This window comes from Lipotes vexillifer, unplaced genomic scaffold (genome assembly GCF_000442215.2).
Source record: "Lipotes vexillifer unplaced genomic scaffold, Lipotes_vexillifer_v1.1 scaffold618, whole genome shotgun sequence".
Classification (NCBI taxonomy): domain Eukaryota; kingdom Metazoa; phylum Chordata; class Mammalia; order Artiodactyla; family Lipotidae; genus Lipotes; species Lipotes vexillifer.
Window position 1 is genome coordinate 663,256 of NW_006799025.1, and position 26,146 is coordinate 689,401.

Below are 26,146 nucleotides of genomic sequence, written 5' to 3' on the forward strand. Positions count from 1 at the left end.
TAGGGAAACAGATCATCAAAGCTGTTCATAATATCTCAATTCTGTAGTTGTCTGTAAGACAATTCTGGTTCTTAAATCAGTTTCTGGGCCTAAAAACAAGCAACCTTTCCTTTTTCTTCTCTTTCTTTCTTTCTTTCTTTCTTTTTTTTTAACTAGAGTGGGACTCCAAGGAGGCTGAGAACAGAAAGGAGGATTTGTGTCTGCAGCCAGATTTTTGTTTTAAGAATGGGATTGGGAAAACACTCAGCAAGTAAAATTAAGAAGTATATTCAAATCTCCGTTTTGAAGGACGATAACTAGTTAGGGAGAAGCTGATGAAATATTTAGCATATTTGGGTTTTGTTTGTTTATTGCACAAGGATGTAAATGTAGAAAGGCCAACATCTTAGTTGTATATTCAGCTAAAAATCCATACTAACCCATTCAAATGGAAATTTAAAATGGTTTTTTCTTTTTAAGACTCCTGTGAACTTTGCTGTGGATATTCGATGAAGGTTGTGATGTAGTTAACATTAATAGTTAAGTGATTATGAGAGTCGAGACTTCCCTGGCGGTCCAGTGGTTAAGACTTCGCCTTCCAAGGCAGGGGGGTGCAGGTTCTATCCCTGGTCAGAGAGCTAAGATCCCACATGCCTCGTGGCCAAAAAAACCAAAACATAAAACCAGAAGCAGTATTGTAACAAATTCAATAAGGACTTTAAAAATGGTGCATATCAGAAAAATCTTTAAAAAAATAAAACCAACTTAAAAAAAATTATTATTAGAGTCTAACTTAATAAGCATAGTCCTAGAATTGCAACCACTTTCCAAGCCACCTGCAAATGGATTCTCTTCTGTAAGTGGTCTTGCTTTGTTCATGCATGAATGCCTCTGGCCCCTATGGAACATGTTTATAAGGACCTGTTGCCTCAAGATGTTTAGAAAGTTCAAGTAGATTCTGAGCCCGATGAATGCTTTAGATCTGTACCAGTGCCCCACAGTTTTACAGCCAACATGTCTGGGACAGCCTGATGAGGTTTATGCCAGTTAGACCACGAGCAAAGAGAAATTCTACACACAACTTGAGCCCTTTCAGCATCCTTCTTTTTACTTTCCATTTTCATCACTTTGTTTTCCAGAACGCAGAACAACAGAAAAACTGGTTTGAACACTACAGTCAGCTCTCTGTTCCCACAGATGTCGCATCCTCTAAAGACAAAGGGCCAACTCTATTCCCTGTACTACTCCATTTTATTTTATTTTTTAATTTTATTTTATTTTACTTTACTTTTATTATTTTATTATTTATTTACTTTTATTTTAAATTTTTTGCCTCACCGTGCAGCTTGTGGCATTTTAGTTCCCCAACCAGCAATCGAACCCAGGCCCTCGGCAGAGAAACCACAGAATCCTAACCACTGGACTGCCACTTTATGTAAGGGACTCGAGCAGCCTTGGATTTTGGTATCCATGGGGTTCATCCTCTGTGTATACTGAGGGACCACTGTATATTTTTCATATATGTTTCTTCATTTCCCAGCTAGCTAAATCTGAAACCAATCGTCATTACGTTGGCTATTCCAATAGCCTGCGTGGGAGAAAATGGATAGGGGGAAACATTATGCATTTGAGTTCAGTTGTAATTCTGTAAAGCTTACTCCTCAAGTGGGATTTGGTGGTTGTTGGAAAAGATAGGATAATTGTAGGAAAAAAATGTGGTGGTATTCTTTCCACTGCATGGCTGGTTAACACTTAGATATCTTGGTCTCAGTTCATGATATATGGTAAATTATAATTGCAGTAGTGACCCCGCATATGAACTGTCCGACATTATAATAAAACTTCGGAGTATCTTTCAACACATGAAAACCATTGCTGTGTCTTTATGATGATAAGATTTTCCACAAAACTGAGGATGGGGATGGGCGTTGTAAAAACTGTTAACATTTTTGCAGAATCTTGCCCCCAAAGCCTTCAAATACACAAGTTTCTTAAATATTAATAGGAACCGGTGAATCAAGCAAGAAGAAACAGAAACATAAGGAAATGTTCTCCTAGATCATGTTCCCAAGTTGTCACAAGTTCCCAGACATCGTATTTTCAGAGCTACTAGGTGAATGCACTTGAACACAAGTGTTATCCTAATGCCCTATCCTAAACCAAACTATTTTAAATGATTATTGTTACTGTAAGTTGGAAGTAGGCTTCAGAATAAAACACATCTCTCATTCCATGTATTAATATATCTACATCAGGGTAATAGAGGAAATTCATGTGACCGCGTAATTCTAAGACCCATTGAGAAATCAGGCTCCCCTCTCAACCCCGCCTGCCAGCTCCCTAGCAGGTTTTTGTAGTTTACTCAATTACCTTCACACAGTCAGGAATAGAAGGTACACTCATGACTGATCATGAAAGAATGGCAAAAAGGCACATGGTGAAGAAGAAAGGACGGCTGGAGAAAACTTGACACTAGATGTTGGAGATACACTTGTGTGGGTTCCTCTAGCAGGTCACTGGGGAGCCACTTGACGTTATTTAAGAAATTTTCTTTGTGTTAGTGTGTATGAACAGGAACATTTATGTATTTTGATGTATAGAAAATGAATTTATGGAACCATCCTGGCCTGTGGAAATTACTAACTTGCCCAGGTATAAGTAGGAGGAATTAGTGCAGTTTCTCAGCTGACTCCATTTAGATTGAGAAATAGCATTTTAGCCATAGGTCATGATTCTTAGGGAGTTCACAGGACTGCACTCAGCATCTAGTGAGAAAATGTGGGGAAAACAGAAAAAGATAGGGAAAAGATTTCTATTGGTAAGCATTACCCACAGATTGGCAATGAGCTTAGTGGTGAAAACTTAGGCTACTTTAAAGATTTGGTGACTCCAGGCTGTTTTATGTAGGAGTGTTAACATCAAATTGCCATAAGATTTATCTCTAAATATGGCAAGAGTTTGAATCACTGATGTAATATAGGAAATACATCTCAAGCTTTGTGAACGCTATGTCAGCATCTCTCCATGGCTGTTTGTTCTCTTATAATTGGGAAAAACGACCAACCATTAGACATGGAATTTTGGACATGCACAAATCTCGATACCCTACACACTATTCAGTGAAATGCAGGCCCAGGCAACATTTAGACTGTCATCTATTTCTTCTGGAATAACTGGCGTGAATAAATGTGCACCTTGACGACGGTATTAATTGACTCAAGAGATCTGTTCTGACAAGTCTTCTGGAGGAACAAAAATAATGCCAAGTTCAAAATACAGAAGTTTGGTTTCCATACCTGAATTCCCAATGGCATTTTTTTCACAGCATCTCCCCCAGAGATAGAAATTACTACACAATGTTGAATAGGGAACTGGAAGAAACAACAGGTTTCAGAAAATTATGGGGGCTGCTTCCCAGTCTTCAGTTAACTGCTTCTCTTGAAAGCATTGTCCCCTTAAATCATCCTCCAGCTCTACTCTTTCTCTAGTAAAGCAATAACCTCCATTCTGCTTACCTCTCCTAGAAATTATCCAATACAATGTTTTTGGTTGTTGCTTTATGGTTCCTGTCATCCCTCCTACATCTCTCCCCCATGACAGAAGTTAACAGTAATTGGTAACCAAGAGAGCAAGGGGGTGTAAAATGCACAGAAGAGCATTTGGTTTCGCATGTGTGGGTTCTTGAGACTTGTGAGTTGATACTGGGATTTGGGGAGCACAGTGAAAATTCAATGGATTTCTTGTATAAGTAATGTCAAGAACACCTTCAAATAGGGACTCCCCTGGCAGTCCAGTGGTTAAGACTCCATGCTTCCGCTGCAGGGGACGCAGGACTAGGATCCTGCAAGTTGCGCGGCGCAGCCAAAAAGGAAAAAAAAGAACACCTCCAGATATTGGTCCTGCTTTGTACAGGGAGTACCTTCCCTGCCCGTACAAGTGTTTTTCTGATAAACACTGTCCCCAGAGGGCACAGTCAACACCTGCCCACTTAGTGTGCAATTCCCAGTGTAGACTGCTCTCTAACTTCCACAGGGAGGCATCCCCTGGCCCTGTGTCCTTTCTGCAGGGGATACTGTAATGTGGGCAATCAGCTAGTTCAGACCAGGCCACTTTTTGATGATAATGATGATGCCATTTAAAGGGGCTTCCAGAAGCCCCTTGGCTGTGCTTATTCCACTCCCACTTATTCCATCTCCACTGAGATGTTTTTCCTTTGAGAAAAGTCATGTTTAAAAGGACCCATCATAATACTAACCACTATTTATTGGACCACGTATTAAGTGTTGGGCATTACATGAAATGTTTTTACATGAGGAGGTTATTATCCCAATTTTTCAGCCAAGGCAAATGAAACAAACAATTTGCACCTAGTTAAATAGTAAATGGCAGAGCTGAGCATCAGACTTAGGTCTGTCTTAATACAAAGGATGTACCCTCGACCACTATAGTTCCCGGCCTCTCAGGTGCATCAAGACACCAGCAATGATCTGGATAAAAAATAAAAAATATTACTCCAATATCTTTACTTCAAATGTAGAAGGCTTGGGATTGTTCTGCTTTTGCACATGTAAAGACCCAAAGGGAAATGCTATCATTCTGTTTTCCAAAAGAAAAAAAGAAAAAAAAGCAGGAAGGAAAATATGTTAAAATCATGCAGCCAAACCAACAGCCACTAAAGCAAGCCAAGGCAAGTTTTGAGATTGGTACAGCCTCAGATTTTTGGAGTATTCAGTAAATAGAATCTTTCATAATATTTTGTTTGCTCATCCCCAATCCCCATTCCTCCTTCCATCACCATTAAAATTTTTTTTCCATTTAAATATTAGATCAGGTAACTGGCATGTTTGAGTAATCCCAAATGCTTAATAAATGATTACACAAGAATTTACTTGGAATTACCTCAGAATCTTCTCTCTGAATTTCAAGTAACCTCTGTCAGTGTGTCTCTTTCCTTAAGCATTTTTCATTGATTTCATATTTTTTATCACCCCAATGGTGACTTTTAACTTGCGGATATATCATGTGTGGAGAAGAAGCTGGATTTGTTTTGCCTTTTTTTTTTTGCTTCTGTTAAAAATAATTTGCATTTCTTTACAAAAAAATTTATTAATGACAGCTTCTGGGGTAAAAGCATAGTTACCATCCCAACAAGTTCTGAAAGATCAAGATTCTTGTTAACCTTCTTATGAGTGTCGTGGAGAAGAATCATCAAAACTTCCTGGCAGCATTTTTATATATATATATATATATATATTTATTTTTTTATTTTTTATTTTTTTTTGCGGTACGCGGGCCTCTCACTGTCGTGGCCTCTCCCGTTGCGGAGCAACAGGCTCCGGACGCGCAGGCTCAGCGGCCATGGCTCACGGGCCCAGCTGCTCCGCGGCATGTGGGATCTTCCCGGACCGGGACACGAACCCGCGTCCCCTGCATCGGCAGGCGGACTCCCAACCACCGCGCCACCAGGGAAGCCCCTTGGCAGCATTTAGAGAAAATTAACTGAGCACATTGGTGAGTATGATCTTGCTCTTTCTGACTGTGATATTTTCAGCTTTCTGCTGGTCTCCTGCATAGTCTGCAACTATGAGGCAACAGCTGAGGGCAAATTTCAAATTGTGACTTGAGACTGACTTTAGATCATTTGTTTCTGTGTTTGTGTAATGATGATTACTCAGATGGATCAGCTGAGATTTCATTCAGGAAGACAGAGAATTTAGCTGTGGGTACTAGTGACAACAGTATTTGGATCAGAGGAGATGGCTAGACTTCAAATACATGCTTACTTTTTAAAACTTCTAAATCTATAACCCCACAAAAGTCATGTTGCTAAGAACCTGCTGAAGTTGTCATAAAGACTAGATTATGGAACAAGATTAGTCATCTGAAAATTAGTGCAAAATAGCCAATGTGCAAATAGTATATCAGAGTAAAGACTTCTGCTTCAGCGTGCAAATTTGTCTGATGAATTCAAGGGTTAGGGGTTTAAGGATTATACTCATTTGACCTCAGGATGTAGAGAACAGGACTTCCCCTTGCCAGTTGTCAGTCCTCGGCTTACCCGAACACTCTCCCAACTGTAGCTTGTGCAGCCGCTTGTGACTACATCCTGACCACGGCCCCAGATCACATGGGAGAAGGGGTGGAGTGAGGCTTTGAGAGAGGAGGGCCAGGAAGAGTGGATGCAGATATTCTTAGAGCTCTGGCCCTGCAATGCACACAGAGGGAGTGCCTACCACTGGCTGCTCCCTAGTGATGCACTCCTTGGAGCCCCTTAGCCTCCACATGTAGGTCCTGCCCTGTCACAGACCCTGGGGCCAATCTCGCCTCTAAACTTGGTTTCTCAACCATGATCGTTTTTGGTCCCACATCACCCTTTGGCCACCCTGGGAGGGATGGCGAGAAGATACTGTTATTCGTCTCTTCATTGTTGCTGAGCAGCTAATCATCTCCATCTATTCAGATATATGCATTGAGTGCTTGCTGATAAAGTCCCGGATCTCCAGGATATAGAATCCAGTAGGATAGTAGGAAGATTAAGACATCTACACAGATAGTGTATAAAGCAAGGTAAAATGTATTGTGAGATAGTGGAATACAGACTATAACAGGAGCAGGTGTTGGAGGAAAAAGATGAGTTCAGCCTTAAATACGTTGTGTCTGAGGTGCCTGTTCTTTTGAACGTATGGGTTTAGAATCACGAGGGTGGTATTTGTGCTGGAAGTAAGGATTTGGGCATCACGTGGTACGAGAGGGATTTAAAGATAGGAGTTTGGTTGAGGTCACCAGGGAGAGTGTGGAAGAGAATAGAGTCTCCTTTGAAAGGCGCCCTGTTCCCCATCTCCTTGGTTCAATCAGCTACTCACCTTTCAAGGTCTCTTGAAGAATGAGTAGGTGCTCCCCCGAGGTAAAGAGTGGAAGGGGAATTCCAGGCAGGTAGGATGGGATGCGAAAGGTGTGTGTCAAGAGGCAGCATCACTGCTTCAGTGAACTGCACGATGCTAGTATGGCTTAAGCACAGGGCACGTGAGGACAGATGAGGCCAAAAGATCAACAGGGCCATGTTTGCCAGGCCAAGGGATTTGAAGTTTATTCTGCAGAATATGGGTTACCACAGAAGAATTTCAAGCAGGTGACTGATGTCAACAGAATTGCATCTTGGAAAAATCTCACTCTAGCATGTGGAGGACCAATATGGGGTGAGGGAGAATGGAGACAGAGAAACCAGTTAGGAAGCAACTGGTTAGGAACCAGTTATGAAAAAACCAGTTCTGAAGCAACAGTCCAGATAACAGATTGTGAGTGACCCACCAAAGGTTTTTGTGGTGATCAATGAGAGGATATGCCATTTTCAAGGGGAGAAATTCTATTCACAGCCGTAACCTTAGGGAGGCTCCTGTTAAATAAAAGCATCTTTTGATCTGCATCACTCTGACCAGTTTGGATATGCAAAGGTAAACTGGAGCTGCCCTTCGCCAGGGGTTGGAGAGAGTTGAATTTGCTGTGCAAAACAAAATGAAGAGAATCTGGAATTCCCAGGAGTGATTTAGGAGGATAGTAATGAGGGTGAATCATGAGAGAAGAGGAAAGTGTAATAAACTAACAAGAAAATACAGACTATTATGTGGGATAAAATAGCCAGTGGGGGGAAAAAAAAATCTCTGATGGGGAACTAGCCCCTCTGTTATTGTTATAACATCTCATGTTTGATATGAAGTCATTTTTGTTGCTTTGTGTTGCTTTTCAACCTTACCTTTATTTCCCAAATTTTCATGTAATGTTGAACCTGTGGAAACCAAGAAAGAGGGCTGATTGCCACAGGTCCATTTCCATGTGGTTTGAAATGGGGCCATTAAACCATAGGTTTGCTAGATGCATGCTTGGTGCGTGGAGCCAGAGACAACGATGGACAGATAAACCTCCGGCCTCCAGCCCCTTCATCCCAGAAATTCTCAGAAATCTTGCAGAAGACTTTGGACTGTCACAGAGGTGGACTGAGGTTTCCAGTTAACTTCATCTAGACTGTGTATATACATGTATATGCACATATATGTCCTTTCTATTTGACATGAGGAAAAGTGTGTATATAATATATAAATGTATTTACAGAGAAATATATATATAACATTGTTTTCTCACATAAAGTAAAAATGATAATGTATGTATATATTTGTGTATGTGAAAATATAATATAATATAATATAATATAATATAATATAATATAATGTAATGACATGCCAGGAAGATGTGCCTTTTTAATTTTGAGATTTGTGGACCGGCTGACTCTGCAAGAGAGCAGCACACCCATTATTCGAAGCATCACGCTACATTCTTCATTGCAGTGGTAGAGTCGCCCCACTCTACCCCTACAGTCTAGTTTCCATCTCCACGGCTCCCATGGACTTGCTCCCACCAAGATCACCGGCTCAAGTAAACCCTGTCAAGATGCAGAACTCACTGAGGCATCTTATGCTGCCGACTGGCCCTTCCTTAGCACAACTCTCTGCTTTGCCACCTGACTCTCGTCTGGTTTCTCTCTGGACATACTCAGCCTCTGCCCTTCTCCACGGTCTCCCTGAGTGACCTCGTCCAAACCCCCATCTTTAAATGCTACTCATATACAACCCCCAAATCCCCACTTCCAGCCCGAATCCCACCCCATGATTCTAGACCCCTACTTTCAAATGGACAGGCACCTCAGAAACGATACTATTCAAAACTGAGCTCACTTTCTTCCTCCAAGCCTGCTCCTGCTGTGTGCCATTGTCCCGTTTTGTGGCACCACTACCCACCCAGATGGCCCAGCCAGGATCGGATCCACCTAGATTTCTCTCTTTTGTTGCCTCCTGCCCCCTACGTCTAACCAGTAACTAAATTCTGTGGAGCGTGCGCTTTCTCAGTCTCTGCTCTATCTGTTCTGACCTCTTCATACCTACACAGCGGTCAGTTCGTCTGCATTACTTTGTTTCTAGATCACTGTAGTGGTCTCCTAACTGGTGTTCCTGTCGCCAGCCTGGGCCTCACTGAGCCCATCCTTCTCTCTGTTATGCAAGCCATATTTTTATAAAGCTGTATAAACATCATGTCACTCCTCCTCTTGAAATCCTCTGTGCTCTCCATGACTCTCATAATGAATCCACATTCCTTAGCCGACACTGAGTTGTTCAGGACGGACTTTTGTGACTCTCAGCCCCTCCCAGGCTTTTTATTCAGACATAGAAAATTGAATGGACTTTTTGAAATGCGTCTTACCAACGCATGCCTCTGTGGTTCAGATAGGCGTATAATTTGACTGAGAGGAAACTGGTAAACATGACAATTTGGTTGAAACCTAATTTCCAGTTTTGGTATACCACAATGATGATGTACTCGCAACTCTTGTCTAACTGGGAGATGGCTTCTTAGCTGTGATTTTTCAGTCAATCCTTTCTTCTAAGGGCTTTCTGGAAAAGTTAAAAGTTAGAATAACTCAAAAAGATAAGTTGGAACAAACTAAATTCCAACATCAGCGATCTAATCAGAATGACCTGAATATCCAAGCTATTGAAATTGCTTAAATAAAATATGGTAGGCTATGTAATGGCATGTGTGTTATTTTCCCCTTTTTGTAGAAAAAAAGTTATATGTGTGTTTAAGTATGCATTAAGAAGGATCTAAAAGGATATACACTAAAAGCTTATCAGTAGTTCTGTGTGGGTGAGATTTTGGGGATTCTTTATGTTTTTTGCCTTATCTGTATATTCTAGTTTTTCTTAATGATCACATACTATTTTTGTAAAAAGACAAGACAATACTGAAACTACATACTAGTACTATTCTTAATCCACCAAAATTATCAATACCAGAAAAAAAAATAACTAAAATATTAAACCTGCCAAATTCTTGTTTTCATAGAATTACATTAACCCTATGATTTTCTACCATTTTCTATAAAAATACCGTTTTCTCAAACTTAAATGTCTCTCTTCATTCATCACCCCTACCATTTGATTCTTTTTTTAGCCTGGCAACTTCTCTATTCTTTAAAAATCCAAAACAAGTGTCACCTTCCCCGGAGAAGCTTCTCTTGGCCCCTTATCTGCTTTTGGTCAAGGGTCTGTGGTAAACTGTGGCTCACAAGTCAAAGGCATTCAACATTTGTTTTTGTCCAGTCTGCAGACTAAGGAGAGTTTTAACATGTTTTAATAGCTGAAAAAAAATCAAAGAAGAAAATTAACAACACATGAAAATTATATGGAATTTAAATTTTAGTGTCCATAAATAAAGTTGTATTAGAACACCGACACACTCATTCACTTACGTATTGTTTGTGGCTGTTTTCACCCTACAACGGCAGAGCTGAATAGCTGTGACAAACACCAAATGGCCCACAAAGTCTAAAATATTTAAATATTTTATATGCTATTTTAAATATCTCTGTCTCTTTACAGAAAAACTATGCTAAGCCCAGCTTGAGGTGATTAGGCTGCCTCAGTGCTCATATAGGACCCTACACCAGCCTCTAGCTCAGTTCTTACTGCGTATTCTGGAAGGAATGAGGATCCTCACTGCTTTGCACTGGAGGACACTTTCTAATTCAACTTGGTCTCCCCAGCATCTAGGAGAGTGCCCCATGCATGGGAGGCACCTGATACACAGACACACGATGCATGAAAGAATGGTGTCAGCTCCCTCTCCTAGCCTGTAAGTGACACGAGGACAGGCATCTTATCTCCTTCATTCACTGTGTATCCTCACATCCAGAAGTATCTGGAACATGGTAGGCACTCAGAAAATAGTTATGGAAGTTGGGTGCGTCCGTATTGGTACCATATTTCTGAGTTTTGTAATTCTTACCTCAGTTCTTTGCCTTTTACATCCGCTATTTGACGACTGATGGAGACAAAACCCCACCTTCCAAACCTCAGAGAAACAAAGAAAAGACAGTGTGAACTTGTCTGGAAATAAGGTAGTTAAGAGGTCTTTTCAAGAATGTATCGATTTACCCCAGTCTTCCGGGCCTCTCAATACTGGCCACTGCAGTCTGTTATTACCTCTTCCCTCTCACTCACTTGGAGCAACTACGTCAGGGCAGGGATTAAATCACTGAGTTATTGAATACCTGTGGCAGCAGGGCTCAAGAAGCAGGGTGAGACTCGGCATCCTGGCCCTGTTTCAATCAGGATGAGGCGTACTTTAAGAGATTAATGTGCAGATATAAATCATGGTCTAAACACTTCATCTGGTCTTGGACAGCCTCTCTCTCAGTGAGCTGAACGCTCTTTAGAGACGTTGAACTAACTGGTTTTCATACCAGCTCTGTGAGTTTGCAGGAAGGATAAACTAAGGATCCCTGTTCTGTGCTGAGGAGTCATGACACCTTGCCTGTTTACAGTGCTCTATTCCGAAATCACATTCGAGAAATTCTTTTCCTGAATGAAAAACGTGCCAACTTAATGCCTGACCATATCATACTTGTCCTGTTAGGGGCTTTATCATATTTTGTTTTGTGGGTTGACTGTAAGGATATCTTTATTTGCATTTTGTGAAGCGCCTTGTAAGTGCACGCTGCTCTCTCCCGAAGCCCAAAAATTTCCAGCAAAGTAGTCTTTTAAAATGTGAAGGAGATGGGCTTCCCTGGTGGCGCAGTGGTTGGGAGTCCGCCTGCCGATGCAGGGGACACGGGTTCATGCCCCGGTCCGGGAAGATCCCACATGCCGCAGAGCAGCTGGGCCCGTGAGCCATGGCTGCTGAGCCTGCGCGTCCGGAGACTGTGCTCCGCAACGGGAGAGGCCACACCAGTGAGAGGCCCACGTACCGCAAAAATAAAAAAAAAATGTGAAGGAGAGAATGTTTGTCTCCCAATCACTCACTTCTGGTGAGAAGGCCTGGCAGGTTTCCACAGCCCTAGCGGCTCCCGGCAGCCCAGGAACTCACCTCTCCCTCCCGGTTCTGCACACCCTCTTTTTCTGGGATTCATACATGGTTTTGTCAAAGGACCCTTTTATCAGCAACCATTTGCTCCTCTGCGTCATCATGATGGAGCTGAAAGCTGTTGGCAGTCAGAAGAGCCCCATCCTCATGCACACACAAAGGTCAGGGGAAAGGAAGGTCCGTCTTGGCTTTCTGTCCTAAATTCACTACACACACACACACACACACACACACACACACACACACCATACACACCCATGCACACCTTTTAAAAACCTACATTTTAGCTTTTATTTCTTTGTGCAACAATAAAGAACATGATTGTGAACACTAGTGAAAAGGGGTAAAATAGTGAAGTCACTACTAAGGGCAACTGAAATCCCCACTGTTATTCTAAGAACAGGGAGCCTTCGTGGGGTGGGGCGTTTGAGCCCCCGACGCAAGCAGAGAAGGGCAGTGATGCAGAAGGAGCACGGGCTTCTGAAACACCCAGGCTCCTAGGCAACCCCAGCCCCCCTGAGCCTGGGTTTCCTTATGGACTAACCCGGGAGAGCACCTTTTAATGTTGCTGTGAAAAGTACACAACTTAGTTCTGAAAATGTCAGTCACTCCCTACACAAAGTCAGGAAACAGTTATTAAACGGGTGGCCCAGGGAGCTCGCCAGGACCACTGTCATATTCTGTAGGACACAAAGGAAACATTGCTAATCATAGATAATACAAAGGACTTTCAAGGAGATTTATAGCTTTCATAAATTGGAGAGGAACACTAGGGTGGAATGAAGGGAATCTCTGATAGGTCTTTCTCTTATCTGAATTCAGATCTTTCTTGAGTGAGAGGGAGGTGGGGTAGAATGATTGCAAATGCATGTACCCTTGTCCCTGGATGTGTGTTGTGGACTCTGACATCACCACTATGTATTCAGAGCACAAAAAGGCTGAGACCCATTAAACTAAAGCTCATCCAGGGAGAGCTTAAAGGAGACTTGAACTGTGAATCTTTAGCATCAGCCTCAAGATAGCTCTGAATTCAGGGTGGGGGAGGGCCTATCTTCCAGACGTTCCCTTAGCACTTACTTCCTCTCTACCAAGAGATTTCTAACTGTTGTTTTTTTTTTTTTCTTCCAGAAATAGTTGGTTTTAATTATAAATGATTGAATGACTTCTGGGTACCTATCAGCCTTATGGAAATATGGGAGTCTCAGCTGCCATCCTGGGTCCAACATCCATGCATCTAAGATGATAATGGTCACTTTGGGGTCTTTTCCCAAGCTTTTATCTCACTACCAAAAAGACTTTTAAGAAGGTTCTTGATTCCAGACCTTTAGAGAGAGCTCTGATCAGATTTTCTTAGACATGAGAAAACAAAGGCAAATGCTAAGGACCCAAACCTTTTGGGGGGCTGAGAATTGTAATATTTTTAATATTTAGCAAGGTTACAAACACACCTGACAGATGTGAATATCAATTTACAAAAAAAAAATTAGTTTGTTTAAAAAAAAACCGAAAAACTTCAATCCAAATTTATTGGGATTACAAAAATAACAGCACATTTCATTAACTCATTACAGCTCAGAATTACCAACACAGCCAGAGCATGTTTAAATAAACTGCTTCTTGCCAATACAAATCTCATGACATAAAAAGGAAGTTTATTTTCATATTTACAGAAGAAACACGGTGATAGTTTCTTCAAATTCTCTTTGGAATTAATGGGTGAAGCTACTTTTAAAGACAGAGAACATTTCAAATTGAAGAAGGTATTTTAGAAACATCTCACAATGCATTTTATCTAATACCACTGAATAATTCTGCATCCTCTTCTAAAGATCGGATTTTTATCGCAGAGCTTCTGGAACTTCCACCTACAAAAATAGGGGATTTTCTTTCAATAAAAACAGTACAAATGATAAAGTGAAAAGAATAACTGTAGAGTATGTCTTTAGCAGTATTCTCCAGGAAGAACTCAGATATAGATTATTGCCCGGTGGTACTCAAATTTTATATTATAAAGTAGGTTTTAAATCACTTGCAACTCTGTGGTAAAATTTTTGACAAGTGATGAATCTGTTCTGGAATGTAGATGATAACGCCCTGATTTTCTTATTAAGGAAATCGGGATTTTTTTTAGATTGAAGTTATCTTAAGATGAGCCTGGCCCTTAAAAGACTGAGATGCCAAGAAGGTGGACCAGGCACATCTCTCAAATGGAAATGTGCTATCTGGTGACCTGCTTCTGATGCTCCAAATTTGGTAGCCTGCTCTGGCATACTAAAACATTTAAAATACTGATTAAGTATTTGAGAGGTGACTTTGGTACCCTTGTGCGGTGGAGGCGGGCTCCTTTACGAGGTCTGCGCCCCAGGGTCTGCCCTCGGGTTACTTACGCGCCTTAGCTGTCTCATGCTGCTGCCCCGAATAGCTTCCATGAGATTCTCATGAGCTGATCTCTGTGGGGTAGAAGGTCGGGAACTGTCTTCCATCTTCTCCTGCACTGACCTCAGGGAATTTCTAATTTCCTTTAGGCTACTGTTTGGCTGTTTCTTAGCCTTTTTCCCTTTTTTCTTTTTCTGTCCATTTTGTAAGGCCCGCTGGGCACTCTCCTGCTGTTTGATGACTTCTGCGATGTTCCGTGTGATGAGCTTCTTTTCTGGGGGCGGAGGGGGCGGCGGCGGTGGAGGGGGGGGCGGCAGCCTTTGGGGAGGAAGAGGGGGCGGCGGAGGGGGCGGGGCCACCGGCGATGGAGGACGGCTCCTCACGCTTTGGACTTGCCTGGGGAGTTTGGGGGATGAGCGGGGAGAGTGCCTGGGGGATGCGTGAGGTGAAGAGCCGGGCGTTCCTCTTCGCCAGACTTTGGTCCTAAGGTTGGCTCCCCCATCGCACCCCTCCTGCTGCTTTTGCTCCTGCACCCGCTTCTGCCGCTGTTTATCCATGTTTCTGGTCAAGAGGCTGGTCATGCTCATTCTTGGTCCTGGGAGCTCGAAATGGTAACCCAGCCTCAGCAGCGTGGAGTTCTCCCTCAGCAGCTTGACGATCTCCATCTCCACCTGGCTGCCCATGATGTGCCTTTGGTTGTGGAAGCGCAGCTCGGTGAGCACGGTGTTGTGCTGCAGAGCCCTCGTGATGGCCAGGATGCCCTTGCCCGTGATGAAGTTGGACTCGATGTTGACGCTGGTGATGTGGCGGTTGACTCGCAGCATTTCCGCAATGGCGGTGGCCACGCTGTCGTCTGCGTGCGTGTTGGCCAGACTGAAGGTCTTCACCACCGTGTTGGCCTTGAGGGCCTCCGCGAAGCGGATGAGGGTCTGCGACGTGATGTTCTCGATATTGTTCAGGTTGACTTCTGTGGTGTCAGGGTCGTTGCTTTTCATCTTTTCCAGAGCATCCTCGATCACCGTAGGGTTTCCACAGGGGTGGATGGCAGCCGGGGACTCTGTGTTCCTTCCGCTGTGGCCGTTGGTCAGATGTGTGGTTTCAATTTGGCTTTTAAATGTCTCGGGCCTCGAGTTGTCAGAATCGACACTACCGTAATGTACAGATCCATTCATCCCGTTCTCGTTTTCAGTTGTTCTTTCCTCTCCTTCGCGGTCCTCTTCCTCCTCGGCCTCGTCCTCGGCCTCGTCCTCGGCCTCCTCTTCCGTATACGCCTCTTCAGAAACCTCACTGTTACTTTCAGTAAAGATAAGCTCCTCCTCGCTCTCCTCTTTGTCTTCTTCTGCGAACTAAAGAGCACGGTATCCTCATTAAGTTTGTCATTTCTAAGCACATTTTTCGATTTACGAAAGTAACACATGGTTTTGCAGTACATACATGGATCAAATCATCATGTTGTCCATCTAAAACTCACGCGATGTGATGTGTCAGTTACGTCTCAATAAACTTTTTAAAAAGTTAACACACAGCAAGTAATACGGAAGTATATAAGACAAAAAAGTTCATCTCCACCTTCTCATCTCTCTAAGTTTGGGTGACCAAGGTTAATATTTCCTTGCATAGCCCAACAGCTTTTTCTACAAACGTTTCTTTTGTTTTCTGCAAAATAAATATCCAGAATTCAGTTTATTGAATAAAAGTTTGCTATCATCTTACCCGTTTGAACAGATATGTCGAAACTTCTGCTCTGGAAAGCCCTTGATAAAATTTGTATTCTCTTGACTACCTCTTCTGGACTACTTGACTCCTAGTCCATTACAGTTTAGCAAATTCAACTATCCCTTAGGGAATCACCCCTCTGTCCTTCCATATTTCTCCATCCCGAACGTACGAGTGACAACGAAAATATACAACAGGTTCATGGGTTCCCTTTCTTAATGTTCAAAAATTCTTCCCCCTATCTGCCTCCTATAGCCTACGTGACAGGAGCCCAGAGCCCTCTGCCCTGTCCTGTCTCAGTGTAGACAGAGGCAGAGCATGTCCCTCTGGGGTAGAGCCTGGCACAGGGTCTCAGAGACCCCACAGCACCTGAAAGCTGAGGCTGTCTCTGTCCTTTCTCTGGGGAAAGAAGCCGAGGGGGCAGGGCTGCTGCTCAGGTCAGCAGCAGGTCAAAACCCAGCTCTCTGCAGAAACTCAATCAGGTCACGCTTTTCAGCAAATCAGCTTGAAATCTCACGTTATCACAGGGTTAAATGAGACAGGACTGCAGGAGACACGAGATGGGAAAGATAATCGCCCTTGGCACCAGCTAGATTCCAACCGTAATGTGGAGCAGCAGAGAACAGTAGAAAATCTTGAAGCAAGCCACTGCCTCAGCCTGATGGTTTTAAATTAGTTACCAGGTATCAATTCTGAGAGACTTTCAGGCAAACACAATTTCATTCCATCTTTGTCTTTCCTCTTAACAAGACTCTTTGTACTGAGAAGCTCGGGTGACCCCATCTTTCTTTTTCTTGCTACCTTTTCTGATAAAATAAAAATCTCGAACTTGCTGACAGAGTCTGATTTTCTCTAATGCGATCTTTTTAGTCCGTTATTTTCTCTAAAGTCCCGAGTCGCTTTCCTGTCCCCAAAGCCTTGATTCTTCCCTCCACACTGGAAATGTTTTTGACCCCAGGCCGAGGCATATGGAATGAGCTTTGGAAAACACTGTGCTGGTCTCCAGGTTTGCTTGCCCAGTTGCTATCACAAAATAGCCTCCAGTTATCCACTTGCTTGGAGTGGCAGGCACCACGTGATGGCCTGGGGAAGGGGTCAGCTGCTCCTCGGTTGCCTCCTCCAGTCTTAATTTTTTACTCACTTATTCAGGAGGAGGAGGGAGAGTGATACAGTGTGTGTGTGTGTGTGTGTGTGTGTGTGTGTGTGTGTGTGTTGTAAGTATATGTTTTTAGCTGATTTGGAAGAAAGGGACCTGTCACAAAATTCAAAGTATACTGCCTGTCATACCACCATTAAATTGTACCCTCTAGTTTTTAAAAGAACTTTAGGCTTTATCTGCAAGAGATGTTTTCCCCTTAAATGTATCTGGAGAGGTCATATGCGAAACTGTTATCCAGCAATGAGTCGTCCTGTAACATCTAAATGACATTTCCTCCAGAAATGTCTTTGACACCTCCTCAAATTATCCTTGTGACGTGTTCCCACAGTGTTGTAATTCCTCCAATAAAGTACCTATTTAATGATTTGTCATTTTTCTCAAAAGACTGCTTGTGGGGTGAGGAGAAAGATCATGTCTGTTTTGTTCACCTTGCACAGCGCTCAGCACGTAGTAGGGACTCAATAACATTTGCTAACAGAATGGCTCTAAATTGACATTGGTTTTAATAGCCGCTGAGAGCCGGGACAAGGCCTAGGAGAAAAGTACTGGTGGGGCTGGGGTCGGGGGAAGGTGACCGACCGTCCTGGTTTGCCCAAGACCGAAAGGTATCCCAGGAAGCAGGGTTTTTAGTTCTAAAATCTAGATAGTCCCAGACAATCTGAGATGGTTAGTCACCCTAGGTGGGGGACATCTAAGAGAAGAACAGCAGAAGGGAAAGAGGTGTCTAGAGGGGGAGGAAGGAGGATATAAAAACAATCATTGCCTACTCTCAAAATTATTCTGGCATTTGTACTGACTGCACTGTTCCAGATCACCTATCTGCCACTGCTCTGCCTTGCAGGAATATAGGGGTGGGAAGGTGGGGGGGGGGCATGAGGTGCGGGGGGGCGATGTTGGTACCCTTAGGGCATAAACTAGGCAAAAAGAAGAGGGTGTCTAACCATTTCTCCTCATTACCTCCCTGGCAGGGGGGGGGCATGAGGTGCTGGGGGGCGATGTTGGTACCCTTAGGGCATAAACTAGGCAAAAAGAAGAGGGTGTCTAACCATTTCTCCTCATTACCTCCCTGGCACCATTACATGAAAAAGGAGGCTTGGTTCCATTCTGGTTCTGGTTCTACGCATTAAGAGCGGGTTGATCTTAGACAAATCACTAAACCTCTGTGGAGAGGAGTCTCAAAGAAGCTGAAGTAGAGTTGAGTGGTTCTCAAACCAGTGTGTGTCATAACCACCCAGAGGGCTTGTGAGGCCACACAGTGCTGGGCCCCATTCCCAGAGCTGCTCATTCAGCAGGTCTGGGGGAGCCCTAGAATTAGTGGTTCTAAGAAGATCCCAGGTGATGCTGATATACCCACATTCTGAGAATCACAGTCTTTGTGCCAACAGAACTTGGTTTGAATTTCAGCTAGAAGCTGTTTATCTCAAATGAGTTTCTTAACCTCTCCTAGTCTCAGTTCTCATGTCCAGAAGGTAAGAATTCAGTGAAATAAACTGAATGGACTCATTGGCACCTATGCCTGAAGCCCGGCAGACACTCAAGCTAGGGGAGCTACATCTTTGGGTCAGCAAGGCCCCTTGGAGCTGTTTAATGCAGGATAAGTTTGTGTGAGTCCAGCTGGGCAGAGGCTGTCATTCCCTAGGGGTTGAACAGGATTTTCATAAGCATTTACCGAGCCAGGAGGAGCCTAATAATTGTCTCCTTCTCACGGTCCGTACTGGGCAGCTCTTCACTTACGCTGCCGTCCCCCTCCCCCTCCTACCCACCAGTCAGCTGCTTTGAGCTTTTTCCTGGAGTGGAAATGGATTGACACCCTCCACTGACAAGCTTCTGCTCAGCACTCCTTGTGACTCCAGAGACAACTAGCCAGCAGGGAAAGGGTAGCGAGAGAAAAGTTAACTAGCTGAGAAAGGAATCAAAATTCACCAACATAAAGCCTCTAATTGAGATGATAAGCTATTGGCAGGGATCAGGGATCAGCAAAACCTTTGGCAGGAGCTAGTGGGTTTCATCAACAGCTGACAACAGGCTTTGCCCTTTGTTTTCCACTGATCTCAAGACATTATGCCATTAAAATGCCTTTGCTGGGTTATTGCTCCAATGGCTATCTGTCCTGGACATTATGAGGCAATTTTATTCTTTTTATTAAGGAAAATCTTTAAGAACTGTTAGGAAAATGTCATACTTATATTTGATCAGATTTTGGACACACATTTCCACATCAGAAAAAAAAAAAAAAGACCTCTGAAAATCATGGTTGTGGAGGAACTGACCAACCCAAATCCTGTCCCATCACGTGTATCCTTCCTTCTCGCCACCACCCCACTCCTTCAGCCCCTCATTGCAGGTGGCCACCGTGGCCTTGGCAGCTCCTGGCCTGATCCCAGTGGCCCTTCCTGCGATGATTGGCATGGACAAGACTCACACATATCTTGCTAAAAATGTGGCCAACACACCCTATCATCAAGATCATCTAACAGCACCTAGATTAGTACCATGGAAGTCTCGCCATTGGCTTTGGGCCATTTTGATTTGAGATGATTCCAGTGGAGCACAGAGGTATTAAACTGTCGCTCCTGACCAGTGTTCTTCCACAAATTCAGGAATTTGTTATTTTGACATTCTTATTGTCATTACTATAATATTTTCCCAGAGCCTAGTCTTTTGAACTTCCTTCTGTGAATGATTCATTTGGCAAATTCAAAGTAACTGTTTACAGGTCAGAGAACAAGAGCTTAATAAGTCTGACCTCTAACATAAGCACATTTCATGGCCTTAGAATCACCATTATAAAATAGAACAGAATCTTAGAGATCATCTACGCAGGCATGCTTAACTTGGGTCCTTAAGTGGGTTTCAGGATGTGTTTCAGTTTCAAAATTTCATTTTGAAATTCTATGTAAAATTTGTCTATGTTTACACAAGCACACGTTCATTTTCTTAAGAAGGTCCATAAGTTATCAAAATCTCAAAGGGTGTTTCATTCACAAAAGAAACACTGGATCCAATGTCCTCCATCGACAGATGGGAAAGAGAACCCTGCAGAAGCGACTATCTGTTTAAGATCTTACAAGTTAGGCACAGAGCAGGGAGTAGAAATAAGGTTCCCTGACTCTCTGCCCCATATACTTCTCACCACCCCACACTTCCTGCTGTTGGAAAAAAAGAATTATTTTTACTATAGTCACCATCACAGTCCAAGCAACCAGAGTACCCACTTTCGTCTTTATAGAAGAAAATAAATTTAGTTAACCACAATATATACACACACACACACATATCTATACACATATATAAATACATCTACATTTCTATTATGCCGCATCCCCAACTTATAACTCAAATTTGACTTACGTTTGGCAAAATATTTAAACCCATGCTTTGCTTGTGAATTATTTTCTTCTTGAAGATCCCATCCTTGTCAATCATAGGACCCCAACTAAGAATTTTACATATAATCCACTGGGTGGCCATAAAAGTTAGATGACTATTTCAGCCTGAGAAGATTTTCAATAGCAGCTACAAGTGGGTTATAAGAAAAGAAAAGTGAGGAGGGAGGAAAAGTTAGAAAGAACAGCTTCCTGGGTTTGGAGTAGGGCCGTGGGAGCAGCTAAAGAAAAAAAAAATCGGAGAGCCTACCTTTCCACACTCCCCCAGCCTCTCCTTCTCTAAGAGTTTCTGGGACTCCTTTTCCCAGTAGGCCATCAGTGCCTCTCTGCTGAATGTCCCCGTGGGCGTTTTCTCGGTCAGGCTTTTTTGCCTCATCCCCACAGGAAGGCTCTGATCAGGTTCAATATCTTCCAGCTCCCTCTCTAGCTCCTTCAGCTCCTCGGCTGACAGGGAAGCCAGGAGTTCATCCTCATCGATGGATTCGTATTTGCTAAGTCCTCTCCTGTAGCCGAAGGTAGACATGGTCCCTGCTCTGTCAGACCCACAAGGAGCTCGGAGCACGAGGCATTCAAGGCAGCAAGCAGCAGGCGGGGGAAACAAGTGGGTAGGCTGGTTAGCAACTGGTGCTGGGAGTGCCTGCGATAGCCTTTTAAGAGTGGTGGTACAGGCTGTGACAATGCAGAGAGGGGTGAAGACATAGGCTGTTTTAAGCATCAGACGTCAGCTAGACATTTGAACACAAAGAATGTCACATCGGTGGTGGATGGAGGTCTCGGAACCAGTGGGGATTATTCACATACTGGCCAGGGACATATTTAGCTGAGCCTGATAGCTCACGAGGACAGGCAGACAGTGCTTCAGATAGGGAGCAGCCCAGTTCTCGCTTTGTATTCAAACAACAAGAGGGTAAATTTTATTTTGAAAATGACTCGCTACCACCACCACGGTCATGAAAAGATTCTTTCCTTATAATCTCCCAGGATAAGAAATGACTGCACATCCCTCTAGTTATTCTGGTTCTCCTAAAAACATATTGTGGGTGGCGTTGATGGGAACAGAAGGCTATAATGATATAGCACTTTCCTATTTACCTTGCATTTTGCGGTTTGCAAAACACTTGAATGTAATTTTCCTAATCATAAGTCCTGTGAGATGACTTACATTATCCTCCTTTGCAGATTTTAGCAACTGAGGCTCTGAGAAATTAAGTGAAAAAGTCGGACAGCTAGAAGGGGAGATGTAGCTCTCTCCTCTGCACAAAATGGTTTCCTGCTTCTCACCCCTGAATATTAGTAAACAACTAGATTTGCACCTAAAACTCCAAAAAGACAAATAATAATACTGGGTGTGATTTACTAAGAACTGACCCCGTGCCAGCCTAGTGCTAAGCATTTTATACATTTTATCTCATTTAATCCCACAGTCCTGGAAGGTGTACACTATTACCCATATTTTACTAGTACAGATTCAGAGAGGTTAAGCAACTAGCCCATGACCACAGAGCTAAGAAGTGGTGGAGCTAGAATTTGCAACTAGATTTGCCTCTGGGCTGAAAACTGAAGAGATGCTAATTTGAAATTATATATGTGCCCATATTCTTATGAATGTGATGAAATATATACATAGTTTACAGGGCTTCATAAATATATCATTTTAGCATAGAGATGTATAAACATTGGTTAAAATGTATATGCATTGAAATATACATTTATCAACACAAGTATAATATATGTTATTTTGTTTATGCATTCAGCAGTCGGTGAATATTTGGGTTGTTTCCAGGTTTGGGTAGTTATAAATAATGTTGCTCTGAACACTTAATGTGAAAGTCTTTGTGTAGCCATGTGTTTTCATTTCTCTTGGGTAGGTATGCAGTAGTGGAGCTGCTGAGTTATGTAGTAAATTTACGTTTAACTTTTCATGAAACGAATTGTTTTCCAAAATGGCTGCACCAATTTACTTTCCCACCAGCAATGATGAGAGTTCCAGTTTCTCCACATTCTAATTTGTCGTTGCTCTTCTTTCTGATTATAGCTATTTTAGTGCCTGTGAAGTGGTGTCTCATTATAGTTTTAAATTTCGTTCCTCAAATAACTAATGGCACTGAGCACCATTTCATATGTTTATTGGCCATCTTATATCTACTTTGGTAAAATATTCATTCAAATCTTATGCTCAGTTTTAAATTGGGTTATCTTCTTCTTACTGAGTTATAAGAGTTCTTTGTATATTCTGTACTTTATCAGATATATGATGTGCAGATTTTGTCTCCCATTCTGTGAAATGTCTGTTGGTGTCTTTTGAAAAGCGAATGTTTTTAATTTTGATGAAGTCTAGTTTCTCAATTTCTTCTTTTACTGCTTGAGCTTTTGGTATTATAACTAAGGAATCTTTTCCTAACACAAGGTCTGAGAGACTTACTCTTATGTTTTCTTCTAAGTTTTATAGTTTTTGATTTTTATATTTAAGTCTATTACTCATTTTGACTTAATATTTGCATATGTGTAAGGTGATGGTCTGAATTCATCTTTGTGTATACAGATGTCCAATTGTCTTCGTTTTTTTTTTGAGGACTAGGCCTTCTCCTGTTGAATTGCACTGGCGCCTTTGTGGAAAATTAATTGGCCACAAATGTAAGGGTTTATTTCTGGTCAGTCAGTTATGTTCTATATAGATCTGTAAGTCTATTTCCTTACGACAATACCACCTAGGCATAATTACTATAGCTTTGTAGTATGTATTGAAACCAGAAAGTGGAAGTCCTCCAACTTTTTTTTTTTTTTTCAAGAATGTTTTGGCTAACTATTTATGACCTTAACTCATTGTGGTAGTCTGCCTCCCAAAATAACTATGACTCTTTTCAATGATACTAGTGAGAGAGATGATTATGATATTAGAAATGATGAGTTCATTGTTTTTTTGTGTGGCTTCTAGCATATACCTTTGTGTAGCCTTAGTGGTGACACATCTTTTTAATGTGAAAATGGGTTCGATTTTTGGAAATGACATCAAATTATTATATTCAAATCTGGTGAATAAGATGAGTTATTCGGCTGAATAATGACATTTTAGGTTAAAAAATGATGATTACAACTATGTAAAAACCTATGTATTTTTTGGAAAAAATACATTAAAATAATAGTACAGGTTCATTTCTTCAACAATTTTGTATTAGGCACATATGCTATGCTGACCAGTATACAAATTTAGAGAGATGCAATTATGTACCAAAAAATGAAATTGTGTTTTATTCTTTCTCTCTTGTTTGTAACTTTTCTGTAATATTTCAGTATTATTTTTATTCGACAACTTATTGAACATACACTGTGTGTCAGATTCTAATTTAAGAGCTGGAGTTAGAGCACTGAAGAAAACCAGCAAAGTCCCTTCCTTTGTGGAGTTTATAGTCTTGTTGGGGGAGACAGACAATATGTAAATAAACAAGTAAATACAGAACATATCAGACAGAAGCTCAATGGAGAGAAATAAATTGGGGTAAACGGGAAGGAAGAAGATTGTGGGAGTAATATTTCATGTAGGAAAGATCTCTGTTTTAATACGGTGACATTTGAGCACAGACCTGGAGAAGTGAGGGCTTGATGCAGATTATAATGCACAACTAACGTGACTGTAAAATAATGACTCAGATATTCTTGGAATCACAGATTCTCAGCTTTTTAAGGGACTTTGAAACACATCAATCCCCTATCACTTCTATAAATGGTCATCTAGTGTTTGCTTGAACACTTTCAGTGAAAATTGTACATTATCAAAAATTCACTCCATTGTAGGATGGCTCAAATCATTAAAAATTCTTTTTTCTATTGTGTCGAAACTGATCTGAAAAATCACTACACATATATTTTAGTTTTCTCATTGGAACAACCCAGAATAAATAAGGTCTCATGTGAGTTTCTTCTTCCAAATCTTGGGTGGCCCATGAATGACTGAAAATAGCTCTGGAAGAGGAGACATTAAAGTGCTCTGCTCTGTGACAGCATCACTGAAAAAAATTATGGCATCTAAAGACACTACCTTAAAAACAATGGTCATTCAGATATTCTAATATATATGTTACAAATCACTCTGATTAAGATAATAATCACAACCCCTGGATGAGCTTAGTTCACTGGAATCCTCTTTACGTTTTCTCCAGAACCTTTAAATCCATTGGATAAAATTCTGCTGAGTAATTAAACATCACTGCCTAACCCTGGCCAGACCTAAGTATGATGAACAATTTAGATTTCTTTGCAACCTTGTCTACACTGAGGAAAAGAAATCCCAGTCATATGTGTTCCTAGCATCAGCATTTTCTGTTTTGGGATTTTTACCTGATCACACTGTGTTTTTCAGGAGAATTGCTTTTTAGAGTCCATAATACCATAAGCCATCTGAAGATTTGCATTTTCTCTTTAAAAAAATCTCTATCTATTATTTTCATGCTTCTTGATTGTCAATCTGATACACACTATTTCACAGGACATCAGCAATTCCCTTTTTGGTGAAAACAGTTGTTTTTTTTTTTTCTTTCAACCTTTTTTTCCCTTTAGTTTCCTCTCAAAAATGCTATTATTTGTTTCTTTATTCAACACCCATTTACCAAATACCTGCTGTGTGGATAGGTACTGTGCTGGAAGCTAGGATTATAAACAGAAAAATAGAAATTGATCTAGTCCCTGCCCTCAGGAGCTCATACTCCCGGGAGAGAGGCAGACAGCTGACAGTAACACAGTGCAGTGACAGCTTCGCCTAGGTGCCAGCAAGACAAGAGCCGTGGAATAAATACAGATGAAGAAGCAAGGCAGCCCACATGAATGCAGTCAGAGAAGCCACAGGAGCCCTAAAGAGATTTCCTGGCAGAGAGAGCAGCCCCCGGAGCAAACGCACAGGAGTATGAAAACAAAAACATAACAAAAACAGGGCATTCTTTGGTATAGCGGTGGGGAGGAGGTAGAGCTAGGCAGAAACTCACCTCCCCTGCAACTCTTTTTTTTTTTTTTTGTAGCCACCATCGTCATGCCTGGCACCTGGTAGATGCATATCGATGTTGAATGTATTTTGTTTGAAGGGCCAGGTCAAGGAGTTTGGGACTTTATTATCGTCTAAAGTTAAGTGGAAAAAATCTCTAACATTATCCCATAGCCAGAATTTCCCTTCTTAAATACAGGCAACTGTTAATCAGCAAGTGTCTTCGTGTTAATGAAGACTCAACAACAGCAACACTCATCAGCATCTCCAAAAATCAGCACTGCTAGCCCTGCCAGCAGATCTGGTATTGCAATAAATAATATTTTTAGGCAGTGATCAGAGACATCCTAACTCCACTTGTGAGTAATAACTAGTTCAGCCTAATGCTCGGCAAGGCGGGAGAGACCCTCTCCCTAAAGGTGAGTTTCTTGGCTTGTACTTTTGGCTCTTAATGTTCAGAAATGCTGAAAGGTCCTATCAATATGTTTTCTTTAATAATCCCCACATTTCAGGAAGAATTTGGTAATTTCAGGAATTGTTCATACTTCAAAATGTTTTGCGCAAACTAGTATATATAGGATGGATAAACAAGGTCCTGCTGTATAGCACAGGGAACTATATTCAATGTCCTATAATAAAGCATAATGG

At 41.9% G+C, this 26,146-nt stretch overlaps 1 protein-coding gene across 1 annotated transcript; it reads right to left on the reverse strand.

Annotated features, from left to right (window-relative positions):
- Nucleotides 1–13,395: 13,395 nt before the first annotated feature.
- On the reverse strand, nt 13,396–21,201 carry LMOD2 (leiomodin 2). Its single transcript, XM_007471284.1, has 3 exons — nt 20,773–21,201; nt 14,277–15,604; nt 13,396–13,754 (listed from the first exon to the last, which is right to left on the reverse strand). Exons 1-3 carry the CDS (start codon nt 21,047–21,049, stop codon nt 13,728–13,730), a joined length of 1,632 nt encoding a protein of 543 aa, XP_007471346.1. The 5' UTR covers nt 21,050–21,201; the 3' UTR covers nt 13,396–13,727.
- Nucleotides 21,202–26,146: the final 4,945 nt, after the last annotated feature.

What these genes read in the sequence shown, in the direction of transcription:
- LMOD2 (XM_007471284.1), bottom strand. Translation starts at nt 21,049, where the DNA reads ATGTCTACCTTCGGCTACAGGAGAGGACTTAGCAAATACGAATCCATC. An exon ending in GGGGGAGTGTGGAAAGGTAG is followed by an intron (nt 15,605 to 20,772) that starts GCTCTCCGATTT and finishes TTTAGTTCGCAG; the next exon opens with AAGAAGACAAAGAGGAGAGC. An exon ending in GCATGAGACAGCTAAGGCGC is followed by an intron (nt 13,755 to 14,276) that starts GTAAGTAACCCG and finishes CTATTTTTGTAG; the next exon opens with GTGGAAGTTCCAGAAGCTCT.